General features: G+C 42.0%; 1 protein-coding gene and 1 pseudogene across 1 annotated transcript; both read left to right on the top strand.

The window, feature by feature from the left end:
- The first annotated feature begins 1509 nt into the window (after positions 1 to 1509).
- On the top strand, positions 1510 to 2111 carry LOC101725437 (chromobox protein homolog 3 pseudogene; annotated as a pseudogene).
- A 2054-nt stretch (positions 2112 to 4165) lies between these two features.
- Positions 4166 to 18983, top strand: Cldn11 (claudin 11). Its single transcript, XM_004834584.4, has 3 exons — positions 4166 to 4631; positions 8155 to 8319; positions 17730 to 18983. Exons 1-3 carry the CDS (start codon positions 4406 to 4408, stop codon positions 17960 to 17962), a joined length of 624 nt encoding a protein of 207 aa, XP_004834641.1. The 5' UTR covers positions 4166 to 4405; the 3' UTR covers positions 17963 to 18983.
- Positions 18984 to 20767: the final 1784 nt, after the last annotated feature.

Below are 20767 nucleotides of genomic sequence, written 5' to 3' on the forward strand. Positions count from 1 at the left end.
CATTGACTAGTCCTCTAATCCTCCTTTCCAATGCCTTAAGAATAAAACAAAGAATCTTCTGCCCAAGCCATAGGAAAGACTCTTGTTGCATTTTTTTGTAATGAAAGAATATTGGGCTTAGAGTCGGAAGACGTTTCTAGGGCTATTATGTACTGTAGAAATGTCAAGTGGTGGCACCATAGAGTTTGAGAGAAAATTACCTGAGAAGACCTTGGATGATCTGGAAACCAACTGTTGACATCTAGGATTGGACCATGACACTTTCACAACTGCACAGATACCTACAAATGCACTGGAACTAGAGAGCTAGTGTCTTAAGTTCTGCTATGTGGGAGTCTGAGTCTAATGACAAGGAGAGCTTGAGCAGTAGAGTCACAGTTAGGGAAGGTGGATGATTTTAACAGAAGACCCTCAGATAAGATAGCTTGAAGGGCCAACTGCATCCTCAGCATCTGGGCTATGAGACCATCTCCTGTGTATAGTAAAGGATTCTTGCTACCTCTGCTACCTCTTGGCTTCCAGTTCTCTGTGCTTCCATGGCTGGCTGCTTCCTTTTGAATGAGCATGCCTTCTCTTTACTAATATGACTAATTAATTCAAACACATTATAATCTGGCCTCTTGTGAATGGCTTTTTATACATCTAGGCTGGATCATTCACACACTGATCTTATGATTTCTCTCATTAGATGATGATAATAATCTAATTATTTAGATTTCATCTTTATCAAAGGAATCTCACATTTCTGATTTTATATGCCTATAAATAAATACAAACAGCTAATGTTAATGAGTGTCCAACAGTGCTGGGCACTGTGCAAGCACTTTGTATCAGTTAGCTCATCTAGTCTTCACATTGCTCTTTTCATTGCAGAGTGAAGAACCTGAGAGTCACATGGCTTAATTCACTCAAGTGGTGAAGACAGAATGTGAATCCAGGAGATTCCACTGCAACAGCTTCTCAACTCTATACCACTTGGTGTCTGAGTTCTGAAATCTGGCTTGACAAATACCTCCTGTATGTGTGACCTGTGGGTGATCTGGGTACTGCTGAATTCTGATTGGTTGAATTTTCATGAGTAGAATGTCAACTATTAGTGGAGTCACAAGTATTCAGATTTTACAATGACTTTTGCCATGAACTGATGTTGCTTGGGCTTTATATTTTATGTTGTACTTAGTGCAAAAGCTGTATTTGAGTGTTATAAGGAAATATCTGAAAATACCCAGATTCATAGACCCTAGTCATGGAATACTCCCTAAACACAATAGTGCACTCAAAAAGTTCACTTATAAAATAATTTCCACAAATCAAACTCACATGAATGCAGGGAGAATACACAGGAGTACAAAAGCAAGAGTTCTGAAGCATCATATTGTAATACTAGTAGCCCAGGCTTATGGAGACTTACTTTGTATTGGACATTACTTTAAGGTCTATATGTTTATTAACTACATAATCATCAAGATTATCAAGATAGGTGCAGGCCGAGATGCTGCGGACCCGCGACGCAAGCATCTCAGGCTGTGAATAATAGCTCTGCAAGTCTGCAATAAAAAATGGCCTCCAATAAAACTACATTGCAAAAAATGGGAAAGAAACAAAATGGAAAAAGTAAAAAAGTTGAGGAAGCAGAGCCTGAAGGATTTGTGGTAGAAAAAGTACTGGACCATCGTGAAATGAATGGGAAGGTGGAGTATTTTCTGAAGTGGAAGGGATTTACAGATGCTGACAATACATGGGAACCTGAAGAAAATTTAGATTGTCCAGAATTAATTGAAACATTTCTTAATTCTCAAAAAGCTGGTAAAGAAAAAGACGGTACAAAAAGAAAATCTTTATCTGACAGTGAGTCTGATGATAGCAAATCAAAGAAGAAAAGAGATGCTGCTGACAAACCTAGAGGATTTGCTAGAGGTCTTGATCCTGAATGAATAATTGGTGTCACAGACAATAGTGGTGAATTGATGTTTCTCATGAAATGGAAAGATTCAGATGAGGCTGACTTGGTGCTGGGAAAAGAGGCAAATCTGAAATGTCCTCAGATTGTTATTGCTTTTTATGAAGAGAGACTAACTTGGCATTCTTGTCCAGAAGATGAAGCTCAATAACTTACATCGTTTATATGTATATTTATATATATATATAATGAGTCTTGGTGTTTGATTCACTAGTGTGAAAAAAACAGCATTCTAATGAAAATCAAGTTTAATATGTTGGTTTTGAAAGTATTTGTGGAAGTTGTTGGGTTTTGTTTCGCATCAATAGCACTGGTTACTTTGAACAAATAAAAAGCTTTCTCCTGTAGTTGCTTCCTTTATCAGAAAACAGCGTTTGATAGCCTGTTATGTTTCCTCTGCTTTTCTAAATATTGGGAAAATTATCCATAGTCAAACTCAAAAACAGATCTCATTTTTAGCTCACATGCTTAAGGACCATTCTGAGTTTTTTGTTTGTGTGTGTATAAATAAAATACTTATGTAAATGGAAAGAAAAGATTATTAAGATAATCATCAAGGTAGGCAAGATTTTCAACTTCATTTTACAAATAAGAAAAGAAAATAAAGTACAGGGAAGTAACTTGGTGCCACAGCTAGGAAGTAGTGGAACCAGGGTTTATTCATTTTTGGTTTTTTTTTGGTACTGGGGATCAAACTCAGGTCTTTGCGCTTGCACAGCAGGCGGCGAAGCCACTGAGCTAAATCCCCAGCCCCTAAGCCAGGGTTTAAACTCAGCAGCCTGACCTGTGTTTGCAATACCCGTGCTTCATGGGGAATCATTGTGGCTCTTGTTGGCAGTGCCTATCATGGAGCCATTTCTGTTTGTGCACTTGACTCCTCTGTGTCCTCCACTAAAACACGACTGTCTCAAGGCCAATTGTGATTTGCAATGACTCTGCATTAGGAAAGGCTATGGGAAGCTCAGCACCTGTAATTTATGACCTGTATCTGAGATTTTACAATGTTGAGAAGAATGTTCTTGTTCTTGCTGAAGTCGTTTACACCTTAATGGTCCTTTACGCATTTAAACTGCGTGATTGGAGAGGAGGTAGGGGTCCAAATGAGCAGATCAAGAGATGTAGTAAGTCAAATATTTCTGAGAGAGTTTAAACTGTTTAATGTAAACACAGTCTAAGGAGTACAGGGTAAGAAGTGCAGAGAAGGCGGCACGTTTGAATGCTGGACAGAAGGTGGCTGAATGGTGTTGGTGATGATGATGATGATGATAGTTTACACTTATACCCTCACTCTAGGCTAAGCAGTTTTCTCAGTGGAATACAGATATCAACTTGACAGTCAGCTGGAGCAGTCAGCCTAACTTGTAATGTATCTGAAGTGGAACACTTGAGCCCTTTACAAATTTTCAGAAAGTGATAATTGGGACATCATCCCAGGAATGGTTACTTAGGAGGGTGAGATGGGCCCATGAAAATTTCTCCATACTTGCTGTGGGAATTCGGGCCACTTAGATTTTCTCTTGCTGTCTTTTCGTGCTTATTATGCACAATCAACAACTGTTCCTACCACAAAGGTTGTGAGAATTAGATGAACTATTACACGTAAAACACACGCACATAATATACAATGGAATGAGAGCTTGTTATTGCTGTCACCATTCTTGTGGGCATGGCTGCCTCTGATGGTTTCCCACCTGCGGGAGGTGGGAGTGGGGATCATTTTTAACTACGATGGTGCACTGGAGGCTTTGGCTCTGTCCAGCAGGGCAGTTAAGACTCAGAATCCCGGACCGCGGGAGAATTGTACTGGGCACCCTTGGGAGTGTTCACAGCTAGGAAGAAGGAGCAAGTGGGTAGAAGCTGAGGAGCGTGGAACAAAGGGAGACCCAGAGACGGAGACGAGAGACGGGCTGCAAGATGAGAAACAATTCTCAGCAAAGCAGAACTCGCCTGACTCGCGCCCCCTCTGAGTTCGCCACCTCTTAAGCCTGGATCGAACTCTTACTTTCCAGCGCTGACCGCCGAGACGCCCGGCCCGGGCTGGGGGAGGAGGAGGCCCAAGCCCCCCAACCCCCCTTTACCTTGCTGCTTTCCACACTCCACTTCGGACCCCGCCAGCGATTGGCCGGCTTTCCTCGCGGCTGTCGCCGATTGGTGCTCGCCAGCCGCGGCCACCCGGTTTAAAGAGGGGGCGGGGACGCGCTGCCCAGCAGCGCTCCGGTCCCTGCCGCGCGTTCGTCGCTGTCCCCGCTGTGATCCCGCCGCGCCGTCGGATCTGGGCTCTCGGCCTTTCACGGCCCACGCCGCCGCCTCGCGTGTCCAGCCTCGGGCGATTGCCCGCTAGCGGCTCCGGAGCGCAGCCGAGCGAGGTCCAGGGCAGGCGCTGTCCAGCCCGCGGGCCGGGCACAGCGGCTAGGGGCGAGGAGCGTGGACGTCGGGGCGACCACCATGGTGGCCACGTGCCTGCAGGTGGTGGGCTTCGTCACGAGCTTCGTGGGCTGGATCGGCATCATTGTCACTACATCCACCAATGACTGGGTGGTGACCTGCGGCTACACCATCCCTACCTGCCGCAAGCTGGACGAACTGGGCTCCAAGGGGCTGTGGGCCGACTGCGTCATGGCCACCGGGCTGTACCACTGCAAGCCCCTGGTGGACATCCTCATCCTGCCGGGTAAGCACCCCGCTTCGGAACCCGTACTCTCAGGCCAGACCCGAGAGGGGGCCATTGACGTTCACAGAAACATTTTGGGGCTTGAAGGCCTTTGGGCACATTTTTGACACCTCCAGTCCCACTTTATCATATAGCAGTTAGGCAGCCCTAAGCTTACCCCCTCTCGGCCTCAGTTTTCTTATCTGGAATTTGGAATAATAATAGTAATTGGTCCAGTGCTGACCTAGGCGCTTTGAGGATTTAATGAACTGAGAGGCAGGCAGCTATAGGCACATATTCCTTGTCAATTCCCATCGCCCCACCCGCCTCCTGCACCGCGGTCCATGGACCCGAATTTCCCCAGCGCCCTAGCCCAGCCTCCTCCCGGAGGCTCCTTGCTTCTGCTCAGGGTCGCGCAGACGGGAGGGGCATCGGAGACTCCAGCGCCTGGGCAATTCACGCAGGAGCAGCAGGTGTGGTCCTTGAGGGTGCGCGGCCCGAGGGTTTTCTGGCTGCCCGCTGAGCAGACCCTCGGATGGTTCTCGCAGTCCCCACAGCCGGTCGATCTCCTCCATCCCCACCCGTCTCGGCTGGGTGGGGGGGTCTGACCGCGGGACTTCGGGGACCCTGCCGCCATCGGCCCTGCTCTAGTGGGATTGGGAGGAGCGGGTGCTCCAGGGGCACAGCGGCTCCTGAAGTCGTCCCAGCCCCAGCTGTGTCTCCGGGTGGGAGTGAAGGGCAGGACTGACAGCCAGCCTCCCGGTGCCGACCTGGGCCCCATCTTTGTTTGCCGTTCTGTGGAAAAATTTTGGGTCACAGTTTCAATTCTGGTTTAAACCAACAGCCAGTTGGTTGAAGAGGAAGTTCAAGGGCGCCTTTCAGGTTTTCCGCTGGGAGTCTCTCCTACCGGGTTGGCTTCTGCTTCCTGCATGGCGCCCTTCCGTTCCCCTCAGCTTTGAGGAGGGAGAGGCTTGTCCAGGCTTCCTTTAGACGGGAACCCGGTCCTGAAGGCGCCCATCTGGGAGGCATTCACTTTGTGCCTTCTTTTTGAAGAGTCTCTCACTCCCCAGAGACTCTGCACCCCTATAAGTGCCCCCCAGTGCTCCCTACTTCCCAGGTCTGGCAGTTGGAATCAATCTTTCTTGGTGCCCAAGTACTTGACTCTCATCCTTGTCACAGCACATTTTGTCTGTTTGTCTTTTCGTTGTTGCTGAGTTACATTCTACATTTAAAATTCCTTGAAGATGCAGATGGCCCTCCTCACTTTGAGCCCTCTCCTGGGCCCGGCACTGACTCAGGTGCATAGTGTGTGCTTCCGGCGCACCAGTCAGGCTTGCCTTTCATTATTCTCTTCTCCATTTTGGACTCTCAGAAGGACAGAAGTTGAGGAACCTACATCTGGATCCAGCTTCAGTTAAAGCTGACCTTGGTAGACCTGCGCCAGACCCCTGAGATGCAGCACTCACGAGCTGGGTGATTTGAGATAAACTATTAACCTCAATGAACCTCAGTTGTTCTCTTTTAAAAATTAAAACTGAACCAAGAGCCTGTCTTTCAGAATTGTTCTGGGGTTTAAATGAGAGAAGAAATATAAACTTCCTTTGGTGTAGTAGATGCTCCAGAAGTGGTAGCTACAATTTTAAAAAGTAAAGCTCGGTGTGAAATCTGTAGGGACCTTTGAATGAAGCATACATTTATTCTCTGTTTCTACAGGAGTTAATTTTACTGAGCATTCAGTGCCAAGTCATTTGTTTTCAGAGAACATCCCCCCTAGCACATTTTTTTTGAGGGGGAGCCTAATCCTTCCTGCTGTCCCTCCCTTATGCTTTGAGTGGGGGTAGAGTCAGTCTCAATCTTTTAACTTCCAGATATGACCTTGGCACCAAAGTGTGTGGACGGCCTGTGCCACGAATTTCAGAACCTCGGGTGCTGGGTGACTGCATCCTTTGTGTCAGCTCTGGTTGGCCTACAAGCTGCAGGAGCAGGGAGGGGTTCGGTCTCAGGCTTCTCCCCCTCCTCTCTGGGGGTTTTCAAATCAAGAGATACTTGCTTGATTGTCTTTAATTCTGAAGAAACTGAGATGAGACGGAAAAGAGCCGTGTGGTGTGTGGATTCTGGCAAAACATACCTTGCTAAGAAGTAGTATTCAAGTCAGATTTTGGTGCCCAACGAAGACTCGCTGGATTGAAAATGAGAGTCCTGGTATGTGAGGCAGAATTGGGGCCACATTTTTTTGGCTTTGCCGTTAACTCTGCCTCCCTGAGCAAAAAAGGGAGGGTAATAAATGCCACTTTTAAAAAAAGTACCACTTTTTTTTTTTTTTAAAAAAGAGTGTTTTGATGAGAAACAATAAATTTAAGTGTGAAACACCCAATTAAGTCTGTGAAATTCCCCCAGTATCTTATCAGATTTATTCTACATGAATACTGTACATAATATGATCTGCTTTTTAATAAAGTTGTTACTTAGCATTATATTTGACAGCATAAACGTCAGATAGCTTTGCTCTACTCTTTTATTGTTCAATTCACTTGTTCATTTGTAATTGCTTGTTTACATCACCCTTTGTGGGGACACGAAAACCAAGCAGGTGTCTGCCCTCCAAGCTCTTCAGGGCTGGAGAAGTAACTTCTAGACCACGATGGACAGTTGGAGAAACATGCTGGGCACCGCGGGTGAGGCAGGAGTTGGAGCCTGACCAGCTGCGGCGAACAAGTTTCATCAGAATGGCAGCCTCTGCAGAGAGCAGAGAGAGGAAGTCAGAGGTTTAAGTTGCAGTTTAGCTGAGTTCACCACTACGCATTGTTCATATCCATGTGAATTAAAAGCACATGGTTCAAGACAGAAGCCATTGAGTACATCTGCAGATAAAAGCACTGCACTGACACAGTAATAACACCAACATTAATAGCTCACCCCTTCCAGTACTTGGCATAGTAATTGTTCTAGGAACTGTGGGAATGAATGACCCTTCAGTAGAATTTAGTAGCTTTACCCTTCAGTAGAATTCTGTCAGAGAGATGTAGGCATATTATTTTCACATTATAGATGAGGAAAGTAAAACAAGGTCATACATAGAGCAAATCAACAGCAGACTGGAGCCAACACAGAGATCACCATTCATTTTCTTTGCAGATTTGAGTTTTCATCTGAATCTTGTAATTTTTTTCTTTTTTTTCTGGTACCAGGGATCCAACTCAGGACCTTGCGCTTGGGAGGCAGGTGTGGTGCCACTGAGCTATATCCTGGGCCCTCATCTGAATCTTTTAGGAGGCGATATAATAATAGACAAGAGTCTCTCCATTCTCAAAGCTCCACCAAGTGATCTAAATCAGGGATCCCCATTCCAATTCCCTAGCTTCCCTATCTGTTGCTAAGTTGCTTTAAAGGTGTGTAGTGATTTTGGATAACATTAAGCACATTTAGAAGTCTTGAGGAGGGGGTGAGAAGAAGAAAGGAAGGCAGTGCTGAATTTCTGGGGGCAGGACTCAGGAACCAAGAGGATCCCTGGTGTAACCCACCCTCTCCACTTTCTTGTCGGCAGGCTACGTGCAGGCTTGCCGAGCCCTGATGATTGCGGCTTCAGTTCTAGGCCTGCCGGCCATTTTGCTGCTGCTGACTGTTCTCCCCTGCATCCGAATGGGCCACGAGCCAGGTGTGGCCAAGTACAGGCGGGCCCAGCTGGCTGGCGTTATGCTCATTCTGCTGGGTAAGTTTTCTCTGTGGCACTTCTACTCTGAGTGAACCCCATCAGTCTCAAATCCTGTGCTTGCTGCTTCAACCAGTTCAAGAGAAATGTGACAGGAAGCCAAGGGAATCCACTGAGCAATAGACCTGAATAGTCAGGGTCCGTTTCTATTTTATGAGAAATTTAAACAAAAGGATAAGTAATGTCTGTGAGGCACACTGAATGTGAACATGAGTTTAAAAAAGAAAAATAAGGAGAAGATTTTGAGGGTATGAAATATCTGAGGGAGAGACCAGAGGACAAGAGAATGTTACAGGGTGGCTCTATCCAGGCCACAGAAGGGAGTCCCTTTTAGAACATTTATATCCAGTTTCCACAGGGGAACAATTAAATCAGAATTTTCTAGGGGTTGGGTCAAAAAAATATGTTTTTTGAAAGATCCTGACATGATACTTAGTGCAACCAAATCTGAGAGCCTCAGTTAATCTGTAAAGACTAGAGAAAGAGGAGGGTAAGAGAAAAGGGGCTGAGGCTGGTAGACCAGTAGGTGATGATTCACCATTTGTATTTAGTAAGTGTTCATTGAGCATGTGTGCCAGGGACTGGAGACAGTAGGAAAAAGAAGCAGTTTCTGCTCTGAGTGTACACAGGTATCTCGATAGCATGTGGCAAGTGGATATCTAAAAAGGTACACAGGCCATGCACACATTCAGGAAGGCACCTAATCTGGACTGGAGGAGTTTCCCAGAGCCAAGGAACCTAGCAATGAGTCTTGAGAGTTACAAGGAAGGTGGTCAGGCTGTGGTTTGGTGTGGTGACAGCCGAGGACAAGGAAATGGCATAAGCACATTCAGTCTTGCTGCTTACATCTGCACACAAAAGCTTGCTATAACAATGGTGGAGGGTCCTTTGAGCTCTGTTCTTTTTGGTGATTTAATTTCTCTCTCTCTCTCTTTTGATAGGGTCTCACTATTAGTTCAGGCTGGCCTTGAACTCCTTATGTAGCTCAGCCTGGCCTTGAACTCACAGCAAATCCTCTTGCCTCAGCCTTCCAAGTGCTGGGATTACACGCTGGTTCCATTTTTTCTTGGATGCTGATTCCATTAACATGTCTAAATCCTTATAGAGGAAATGAATTTATAGCAGCTCTTCTTAAAATGTACATATGAATGAAGGAGAAACTGGTCTGGATGTAGTTTAGATATAAAGTTCCTTTCTCTTGGGACAAGGAACTTCCATCTCCAAATTGGCATACTAGATTAGGTCTCTGAGGGATGAGGGGAAGGTATCAGGGTTCTGCGTGTGTGGATGCCACTTACTGATGGTCACTCCACCTCCCACTGGAGGCTTCTTACCCCTAGCGACACCAAGGGAGTGAAGGGAAGTGAGAGGTGTGGCCTCACTGCTCATGGTTGTGAAAGGGTGGAGGTTTGTGAAGCTGTATTGTGTGTGTGTGTGTGTGTCCCCTAACAGGAGTGAAAAAGGAAAAAGACCACTATAATTTCCTATAAGAATCTGAGCATGGAAATTTTGATTCCTATCACATGAGGAACATTAGCCTCTGTGCTCCACCTTGTGGGTGCTCCCTTCTTGTAGAGCTTTCTGGGGTTCAGACATCCAATTCCCTTTTGATTAGGAAGCCCAGTGCCCTACAGGCAAACTAGGTTGTGGGATCCAGATGACTCTTCCTCCTCCTAGACATTTGCTGCTTGTTCCTTCCCTCACATTCTCACAGAAACCCCAAAAGGTTTTCTCGGGCTCTGGGGATGACAGACAGAATGGGTCTGTTGTCTTAGGTGTTCATCTCTAGACATCCTAGCCTTTCACATGAGACCCACAGAGTGTCCATCAGTCAGAAAACATATTCAAACCAACACGAACAAACCTTGTGGAAAATGGAGGGATAAAAGTGAAGTATACAGAGACAAATTGGCTTTAAAAACACTAAAAATAAAATTTTTAAACTGAATAACCAGGGTTATCTGGAGAGGGAAAAAAGCAGCCAGTAATTTGAAACTTTCTAGCTGAATTAGTTTTCTTTATCTTTCGAAGATGGTTTGGCATAGAGAGGACAGTATCATAGACAAGGAAAACGGGGTCGGCGGGGGGACTGGGTAGTGGTGGGTATCCCTCAGTCGGTATTTGTCTGTCGGGAGTTGAAACTATGGGGAAATGGGGAACTGAGTGATCCAACCCTCAAGGAGGCTGTACCTTTCCAGCTACTCAGCACTTGGAGGGATGAGGGCTACTCATAGCCCATTTACACTACTGCATTTTCAGTATTGTCCACCTCATCTTTGCTCCCGCCTGGGTTTATTTCTCAGTGGGTCATTGCTTGCCTGCGGGTTGGATGTTGCTTTGACCGGAATGCGCCAGCTCTGGAAATGTAACGCTCATTGTCTCAAGTGCGGCACCTGCTGATTTCCTCTAGGTCTTCTCACCCGGAGTCCCAGGTGCCTTGTTTTTCTACCTTTGGCTAAGCGGAGGGAGGAGCAGGAGAGAGTGAAGGCCTTCTTTTTGTTGCTCTGGACTGCTTTCTGTCACTGTCCCCAAGAAGCCAGGGCTGGGCTGGTGCTGGGTCCTAGGGGTCACCAGATGGTGCTCCAGCTGAGGTCTGGTTCCTGACCAAAGGGGATGGATGGGGCAACCCTGGAGCTGGGGAGCCTGGGGCTGGTGATATCGCAGCTAGTTCCGGTATGGAAACTGTCAACACGATTGAAATCAGCTCTTCCTGATGTTGAACATCTGTGACTATTTTTCTGAAAGCTTAAAAATATTATACCTGTTGTACAACTCCATCTTCTCAGTGGGCTTAATTCGATGGTGTGATGATTTGGCTCCTGCTGTGGGCAGGAGTAGGAGCCCAGTGCTGCTGGCTTCTCAAGCCTGATGAGAAGTTCAAGGAGCGGCAGGTGCCTCAGATCTGAGCTGGATCTGAGGCAAATCTGATCTGTTTGCAGCTTTTCAAGAGGCCCTGTCAAGGCAGGAGGTGCCTGTGTTTCAAATGGCTGTATCTTATCAGTTGGCATCAGATGCAACCATACTGAATCTGGAATCTACAGCTTTCTAGCTGTGTGAACTGGGGCAGTAATTTAATGTATCTGAGGCTTTCTAGAAAATGGGAAAACTAATGTCTACTTTTCAGGTTGGTAAGAAGTGTGAAATGATATAAAAAATTACTTAGCATGGTGTCAAGTACCCGAGTTTGATCCCCAGTACCCCCCCCCCCCATGAAAAGCCACAGTAACCTGCCTTACTGAAAATCCTGAATCTCAGTTCTAACTTGGTCTAATTCTTACAGTGCTAAAGTTAAAAAATACTTTATTTGGTTGTTTTTAGGGAATGGGATAGGGAATAGAAGGAATGGAAATGTACTTTGCTTCCTAAATGGAATCTTTTTATTTTCTCTTCTTCCTTTTTAAAAATTTGGTGCCAGTAACCTTATTTTTAGTGGAAAAAGTTGTTTGTTTTTCTTTTTTTTTGATACTGCGGATCGAACTTGGAAAAAGTTGTTTTAACTTGTAATTTTCAGGTGAAATTATGGTAGGATAAAAATATAGGCAAAGGTGAGACAAATTGAGCTTGTCAGACCCACAGAATCAAATTAAAAAAGCTATAAGTCTGGCTTTAAAAAGCTATAGGGAGGGAAAAGATTAATGGAATTAAAGTAAAGGGAAAAATTTTGAAAACAGGCCAGTAAAATAATAGACTCAAATATTCCATTGATTTGTTGAGTATTATAAATATTAATTTTTCCTAAAAGTCACTTGTGTAGCAAGAGTATGTCCTCTGGCAGCTGTGTCAGTGTTTAATGAGAAGGACAGATGAGAAAAAGAAAAATTTAAACAAGAAGAGAACAATTAATAAATATGGCTCCAGCCATCAGCTTATTAGAAATCTCATGACATTGCCTGAACTGATTTCTTTGTGAAAAGCTAAAATGAACTACCACTTAGTTCATATGCTATAATAGCATTGATTGTAGAAGATAGTGTTCAATGTCTTGTAAAATTTTAAAATGGAGGAGGATTTTAAAAAAGTTTTTATTGTGGGAAGTTTCAAACCTACACAAATGTAGAAAAAACGGTATAATAAATCCCCTCAAATTAAAATTTTTTCTCACTAATAAGGAACTCATGGATTATCTGCTTCATCTCCCCACTTCTCCATTTCTTCCAGAACACAAATCTCAGGATATCAAGGAAGATTTTCCACTCACTAGTACAATATAGTCACAGTAGTTTAGGTAATTTTAATGAAAATATTGCCTTGCAATAGACTCAATGCTTACAAAGTCCTTTTAGTTCCTAGTATTGAAAGTGACAAAGCCGGGAAAAAGAGGTGTTCATTGGGAGAGAGAAGAGCTGTCAGCGTCTGAGCTGACTTTGCTCTGCCTCTGCCTGTCCTTGGCTCTAAGTTATTACCTTTAGAATCAAACACATCTGTATTAATTTTATTGAACTTAATCACATTTGCTTTTCCTTTTTTACTAGTAAAATTTTAATTGACACCTAATAATCGTACATATTTATGAGGAAGTGTGCATCACGTTTATTTAACTCCCTAATATTACCACATGTTAATCTCTTTAAAGATTGAAAGCTACATTAAAGTTTTATTGCTTTAAAATTGCCTTGCCAAGTAATTTCTGCTTGGTTAAGTCAAATCATTGTTAATTTTTAAAAAGGTGATGTTCTATCAATTAAAGAATACATTGTGTTAACATTATTTGAAACTTGTTCCCAAAAGAGGTGATCAATTTTACTCTTTGATGAGCAAGAGATTCTACTTATGAGAGGACCAAGCCCAGATGAATCTGTTCCTACATAGCAAAGCTGTTTTTTCTGTTTTTCTTCTCCTTTATATTCTTATATATATATATTTTTTTGATACCATGGATCTAACTCCAGACCTTGCGCGTGCAAGGCAGGTGGCGGAAACACTGAGCTAAATCCATAGCCCTATTCTTATATTCTTTAAGAATATCCATGGGCCAGGGAATTATCTCAGTGCCCGTGCCTGCCTGGTAAGTGCAAGGTCCTGAGTTTGGTCCCTGGTTCCATAAAAAAAAAAAAAAAAAAAAAATCCATAATTTTGCTTTCTATTCCCTAGAACAAATTACCCTTCCACCCCCCATGTTGAGTTAACTTTGCATCTTTGGAAGGCAAAAGAGGAAAAACAGGATGAAAAATCAGTGCTAACATTACTGTCTTGTTTTTAGGGACAATTTAAAAATAAAACCTGATGACATAAAATGAAAAAAAATAAAAACTTCCTCTATATTTCTTCAATTTTCTTTACCTTAATGGTAACTGACATTTCAGAAAAACGCTTTATTTTCCCCAAGTAACAGAACATTCTAAGATTTTTTTTTTTTTTTTTTTTTTGGTCAACAACTGGAAATAAATCTAACAAGCCTTCTGTGTCTTTAAGAAAGCGAGTCTAGGTCCAGGGATTTAGCTCAGTGGTTCTGCTGCCTGCCTTGCAAGTGCAAGGACCCGAGTTTGAACACTGGTACCAAAAAATAAAATAAAATTAAATTAAAAAGCCAGTCTAGGTGTAGTGGTGCATGCCTGTAATCCTGGCACTCTGGGAGCCTGAGGCAAGAGGACTGCAGATTGGAGCCCTACCTGGGTAAGGTGGTGACTTACCAAGACCCTTTCTAAAATACAAAAGAAGCAAAAAAGACGAGGGACCTATAGATGTAGCTCAGTGAGAAGCCCCTGGGTTTAATCCTTAGTACCACACCCACATACACATAAGAAAGCCAAAAATTAATGCCAGCTTTATTAATATTTCATGGTTTTTTAGTTAAGCAGCAATTTCACTTAACATTTTTAACTTTACTTGTCAAAATATATCCATTTTCCCCTCAAGCCCTTGCTGAAATTCAGTAAATTCTCTGTTTTTTAGTTTCTAAACATTTTTCATTTGGAGTTCAATTGAAGGTCACTGTTTTTAGTGCGCCTCTCATTTCCTTTCATTTTGTATGGTGGTCTGTCATTTCTTAGTGGTTTTGATGTGGTTCATCTTTGAAAGCCACAGGAATTCCACCCAGAGTTCATTTATCTATGAGGAAATAAAGAGCCTGCTGGTACTCATTTGCCTTGTTTTGCATGTATTATGAAAGAAGGAAATTTTTAGTGAGGTAAATCATGAGCTCGTGTCTCTAAGTGTGCTAAAGTCACATTAAGGTTTTATGCTGTTGGGAGTCAGTTGGTGTGTATGAAGGGAAAAGTAGAATCAAAATGTGATTATCTCTTATCTGCCCATCCATTTGTCAATCTGTCTTCCCTCTGTCCATCCGCTTATTCACCCAACCCTATGAGGTTCATTTTATAATGTTTAAACACCTTTCTTGTTTTTCTTTTATTAATAAATTATATTACAATAGAATCTAACAATATCTCTAAGATACTTAAAACCAACTGATGGTTCCTTTTGAATATTGATCCTGATTCTTTATCTAAAGATAACCCTGTTTTATTACTTTGCAGAAAAAATGGAAAAGAATTAGATGAATTTACAGGTATTTTTTGTCTTATTCTATAAGATCTAAATGAAATATGAAAATCATTTGGTTTTATGAGATGTGGGGAATATCTTTGTGCACATGTGTGCCTGAATGCTGTATGTGGAAATGCAAAGTAATTGAAAAATATAAAATTTAATTTGAACCATAAGCTGTTTTGAAACCAGTTAATTGTTTATGGGAAAAGTATGTTGGATTGAACCAAATCAGTTGCTTAGGAATCAAATCTTTTTTCCTGCATAATTTAGCTTTTCACTGCCCACTTTTTTGCTCTAAACCAACCTGGTGTTTGGAAGGCCTTGTTGCTAGATCGCTGCCTTCCCCACAGTGGGGGTCTGTGGGTGTGTGGGGATTGTGTATTGCTCTGGGGAATCTACAGCAGTTCTGTCAGGCTGAAACACTCTAGAAGAGGATTTCTGTTTCCTGTCCTCATAGAGAAAAAAGCTTTTCTCTGTGCCTGGCTAAAAGGAATTCTCCAAGAGTGCTTGATTTGATATCTATGGCTAGAGAAAGAGAAAGAAAAAGATTTTCCTCTGTGTCTGAGGTTTTCAAAGACTTCAGCTGGAAAGGGAAAACTCAAACATCAGTCTTCCTGAGTGTTCTTCACAGAAAGAAAATACATCTTGTCATATAGAAAGTAGTGTGGAAGTAGATGTGATTATACTTACTTTTTTAAGAAAAAGAAAGCTGTGAACATGCAAGATTTTAGCCACTTAGATAATCTATGTGAACTCAATGTAAACTTAGTTGTGAAAATTAGTTCACAATTAAGGGAGTGAATTTAGGGTGACAGAAAACCCATCTGGCCTGGCAAGGTGGCACATGCCTGTAATCCTAGCATTGCGGAGGCAAAGGCAGGAAGATTCCCGTGAGTTTGAAGCCAGCTTGGGCTACATGGTCAGTTCAAGGACATCTTGAACTACAAAGCAAGATACTGTCTCAAAAAACCAAAACAACCCCCAAACAACAACAACAACAACAACAACAACAACAACAAAAACCCCAAACAAGCCAATCTGGGCAGTTCAAATCTCCCCTCTTGCCTCTGACTTACACTTGGGCATCACATTTTTAGGATAGGAATCATGGCTATTTATGTATCTATACTCAATTTGTGGGGGTGAGTTTATTCTGGTGCTAACAAAAACCTTTGCTACAAACTATATAAGTGCAATGAGAAACTTTTTTTTTGGTACTGGGGATCGAACTCTGGACTTTGCGCTTGTGAGGCAGGCAGCAGAACCACTGAGCTAAATCCCTGGCCCTGCAATGAGAAACTTTAAAGGTCTTTCACAACTTTCATTTTCTTCAGTTTAGAGTGAATGTGCTGACCATTATACTTATGTGCTTATATTGAAGAAAAATTGTATTTCTTCTCTTTGGGCATAAAAGTTGAGTTAGAAAAAAAATCAGTATGAATGAAAATCAGGAAAAAAACTTGCTGAGTTGAAAGTGAAAAGGGTATCCAAAGTATTAAACATCAGATTGGCAATGCAATATTCTGTTTTGAATTTGTTGATGGCTTTTATAGTTAACAACTGAAACCCCCTTATTAATAGTTTCGTGTCTGCCAAATTTAATATGTCATCTCAACTTGAGTTTTTTTTCTTTTTTTTCCAGTACTGGGGATCAACCTCAGAACCTTGTGGTTACAAGGCAGGTGTGGTGCCACTGAGCTAAGTTCCTGGCTCCTCAACTTGAAATTTTAACTAAAATCTCTGTCCTGATTGTAGTTGTGAGAAATTAGATGATACCAAAGGAAGTCACTGAGTTAACTTTGTTTGGAGGTATATTGCCTAATAAAATAGCCACTAGCCACATGTGGCCATTTAAATGAAAATTAATTAAAATTCCAAATTCAGTTCTTCAGTCTCATTAGCCTCATGACAAATGTTCAATGGCTCCGTGTAGCTTTGGCCACCCTACTGGAAGTTCTAGTCTAAATGTTTTTAAAAAGTTGTCTGCATAGGCTCTTGCTTGCTTTTGTTTTATTATTTTGCTTAAGAAGGATTAACTGTGATAGAATCTATTTCTTAATCTATGAACTCTAAATCTATAGATTAATTTTTTTAATCTATAAATCTGATGGTTGGGCTGATTGGTGCAAGAAAATAAATAAAATTCTACCATTACGATTTATCATAACAAATATCATCATGAAATCTGCGAATAAATGAGTTATTTTACTCTAAGGATTGTTTATTTGTGTGTTGGGATTTTGTGATTGTGAATAGCAAAACAAAAATTCAAGCCCTTACTGGTACTCCACTTACATCTTTGCCACAGCAAGAGAAACTGCATGGCTTCTGCAGGTCTTTGTAATATAAATTGACCAAACTGACAAAATAGAGTGGAAAATTGTGGTGAATCCTATCTTGTTTTCCATCTCTGAATGGCTCAGTTATTTAAGTGTATGTTGGGCACACACAATATGCCTGATACTGAGCTAAACACAAATGTTGAGCTATAAATAAGACATGACCCTTTCCTTCAAGGAACTCGGAGCCTAGGATGGGCGATAGATACACAATGAGGTAATTATAATGTGATTAGGTAAATGAAGAAAATAGAATTGGAACTACAGATACAAAGGGCTGATATGTAAGTAAAAAGATACAAATATTTTTTAGTCTTAAATGATTTACTTCTTGGTTTTTATGTGGGAGTTCTTTAGTCTCTGCCACCGGTAGAAAAAGTAAGTTGGACACAAGCTGTTAGCTTACTCTGCAGATGCAAACATTTAGGTTTCAATTGCTGAGGGAGCAGAGCAATTCCAAGTTTTGCTGAGGAAGTCCTTACGGAGCTGGCTGGAAGGCGAGTGTCTGTGGAGTGTGCGCCTGCGCTCTGCACGGAGCGTGGGGTGGGTACCGATGTCACGCCTCTCTCTGTGTCTCCCCAGCTCTCTGCGCCATTGTCGCCACCATCTGGTTCCCTGTGTGCGCCCACCGTGAGACCACCATTGTGAGCTTTGGCTACTCCCTGTACGCGGGCTGGATCGGTGCTGTGCTGTGCCTCGTGGGTGGCTGTGTCATCGTTTGCTGCTCTGGAGACGCCCAGTCGTTTGGTGAAAACCGTTTGTACTACTCTTCCGGCTCCAGCTCGCCTACTCATGCCAAGAGTGCCCACGTATAAGCCAGCTGCCAGGCTGCCCACGGGGTGCTGTAGGTGCTGGGCCCAGAGCCCTAGGTTTGCTTGACGCAGTGGGAGCGGGGAGCCCACTTCTCTGCCAGGCACCAAAGCCAAAGTCTAGAAAGCAGCCCACCTGGCATTTTGTAGTCTTAACATCACCTCTGCCACCTTTGGGTTTCCCTTAAAAGAAACCTTTAGCTCAGATAATGCCTGTACAGTTTTCTCATGGTAATGCCCACTATTAGCTCTTCTCCTGGGATTCCTTTCTTGTTTATTAAACATTTTTTTGTTTCTCTTTAAATTTTAAATGTTTCACAAACATTGCTGATTTGGGAATGGGTGGGATAGAGAAATAAAAGACACTTTTCAAACTGTGACAGATGACAATAGGAGCCTCATAAAGATGCCTCTGTGTTCCCTCCCTCCTCTTCAGTTCCAAGGTCATTTACTCAAAAGAGATGGTGACAGACCAAATGGGGACAGAGGTGGGGGGAGGGGAATTGTGGGACTTTCTCTTCCTGGGAGAGTTTCCCTTTTATAAGTAGAGGGCAAGGGGTAGGGATATTTTTTAGTTTGTGATTTTACATTTACCTGTACATAATTTTTCAAGATTGATCATTTTTATAACCACTGTTTTCCTGAAATTCTCAATTCAACAGTATGAAGGAAATGAACCAAGTAGACTTTAATTAGGCAATAAATAACAGTAAAAGTGAGTGTAACTTTAACTGACATTCCACAAAACAGTTTTGATTTCCAGGTTTGTATGATGTAGTTTTTAATCCTGCATGTGCTTTGAATTAACACAGTTTTAAAGCTTTTCCCTCTTTCTTTCTCTGTTTTTATTCTGGTATCTATCTTGCAGCAATGCGGTTTAACATAAACTATACTGTTGAATTTGGCTTTACGGGTGTAAACACTGATGGTTTATCAGTGTCCGAGACCCCAGATTCTCCAAACATAGATGGTGCATTTTGTTCTTTAAGAGAAATCTGTGCAATAAAATAACAAACTGTCTGCAAAACCGGCCTTCAATTTTTTGTTGTATCCAGAGGGATCATCTACTGATTTAAAAAATCTCTCATCTCTACTGGTAATTTTAAGGGAACCTGATCAGTGAGTTAGGAACAAGTCATTCTGCATTGCCTTCAGTAATTGAAAGGTTATATTTTACTCACTGTATCATGATGGTAATGTATGGTCATGAAAATGTAAAATAAATGTTCTGTATGTTATTCAAGTGAAGAGATTATGGGGTCCTTAAATCATAGGTAAATGGAGCAATCAGAGTCCGAGTTCTAAGCATTACACAGTTAAACTCCTTTATGTATACTAAATATTTAGTATATTAATAATATTTAGTAAATTAGCTGAGTATAAAGGGAGAATCAAACTCATTTATTGAATCTGTACTTATAATACCTAGATGTACAATATTTTATTCAAACATACAGGTAGATATTCATAAATTTAGGACAAAGACACACCCAGTTGACTTACTTGTTTCCTAGTTCAGAAACTGTCAAGTTATGGACCTGGTCAAAGAAAATATATTACAATCCAGTTTGGCAGACTTTTTCCAAATAAAATACCAATTTCATCAGCTGATTGTGTAATAACTGGCAAACATTCCTCATTGGAAATATCCATTTGGGGCTTATCTTTTATTTTTTTTTGTACAGAAATTTGTGTACATTAGGATATTAGTACCAGGTGGAAACTATTTTTTAATGAACTATCAGAAAGGACAATCTTCATGTTGACAAAAATATTTGCTTAGCTATCACACAGTTTGTGTAAGGGTATGAATCATGCGACTCTATTGGAAGACCCTCCTCACCTTATTCAGACTTGTCAGGATAAGATGATTATGGACGTGAATGGAGCACAAGGGACACAGAGGGAACAGACAAGCAAGGCTTTGGGTTCTCTGATTCCCTCCTTCACAACCGACTGGAAGCATCTCCAGATACTATACCGTATTTCTCTGAGGGACTTGCTGTTTTGACTCACTTGGCTCTTTGCCTGAGGCGTCTACTTGCTTCCTGTGAAAGGGAGGATACTGCCTGAGCCCTACTTTCCTCTGAAGCATGAGAGGAAGACTGCAAAGCTCTCCTGGCTAATGTTGCCTGAATTGGTAGGGAATCCCATTTTGCAGGTTGTAAGTGCAGTGTTAGGGTTTATTATCAGCTTGAGGGAGGAGGGCAGATATTTCTCTAGGATGGCACTGTCCAATAGGAATATGTGCGCCACATATGCAATTTAAAAATTTTTAGTAGGCAAAAATAGACAAGTGAAGTTAATTTTAATACATTTTATTTTATAGAATATATCCAAAATATATCATCTCAATATGAAATTGAAACATGGGATATTTTATACCTTTTTGGAGTGTACTACTGGGGATTGAACAAAGGGAGCACTGAGCTACATCCTCAGCCCCTTTCCTTTTTTAAAAAATTTGAGACAAGGTCTTGTTAGGACTTTCCCAGGCTGGTTTTCAATTTGCAATCCTTCTGCCTCAGCTTCCCAAATAGCTGGGATTATAGTGTGTGACCTCACTTCTACCCTTATATTCTTTATTTTGTGTTAAGCTTTTGGCATCTAGAGCATATACATTATTCTTATAACAAATCTCAATTTGTACTAGCCACAAGTGGCCATAGGCTATTGGATTAGACAGCAAGCTGTAGAATAATAGATTCTGTCTCAGTAAGGGATTCAATCTTATTTTATCTACTGTCTTTAGAGCTCCATAAGAACTTGGCAATTATGATTTATTGAACAGTTCCAATAAACCTTCATACT

The sequence above is a fragment of the Heterocephalus glaber genome, unplaced genomic scaffold, assembly GCF_053883595.1.
Source record: "Heterocephalus glaber isolate CG9 unplaced genomic scaffold, H.glaber_assembly_v1.0 deba00001504, whole genome shotgun sequence".
Classification (NCBI taxonomy): Eukaryota; Metazoa; Chordata; class Mammalia; order Rodentia; family Bathyergidae; genus Heterocephalus; species Heterocephalus glaber.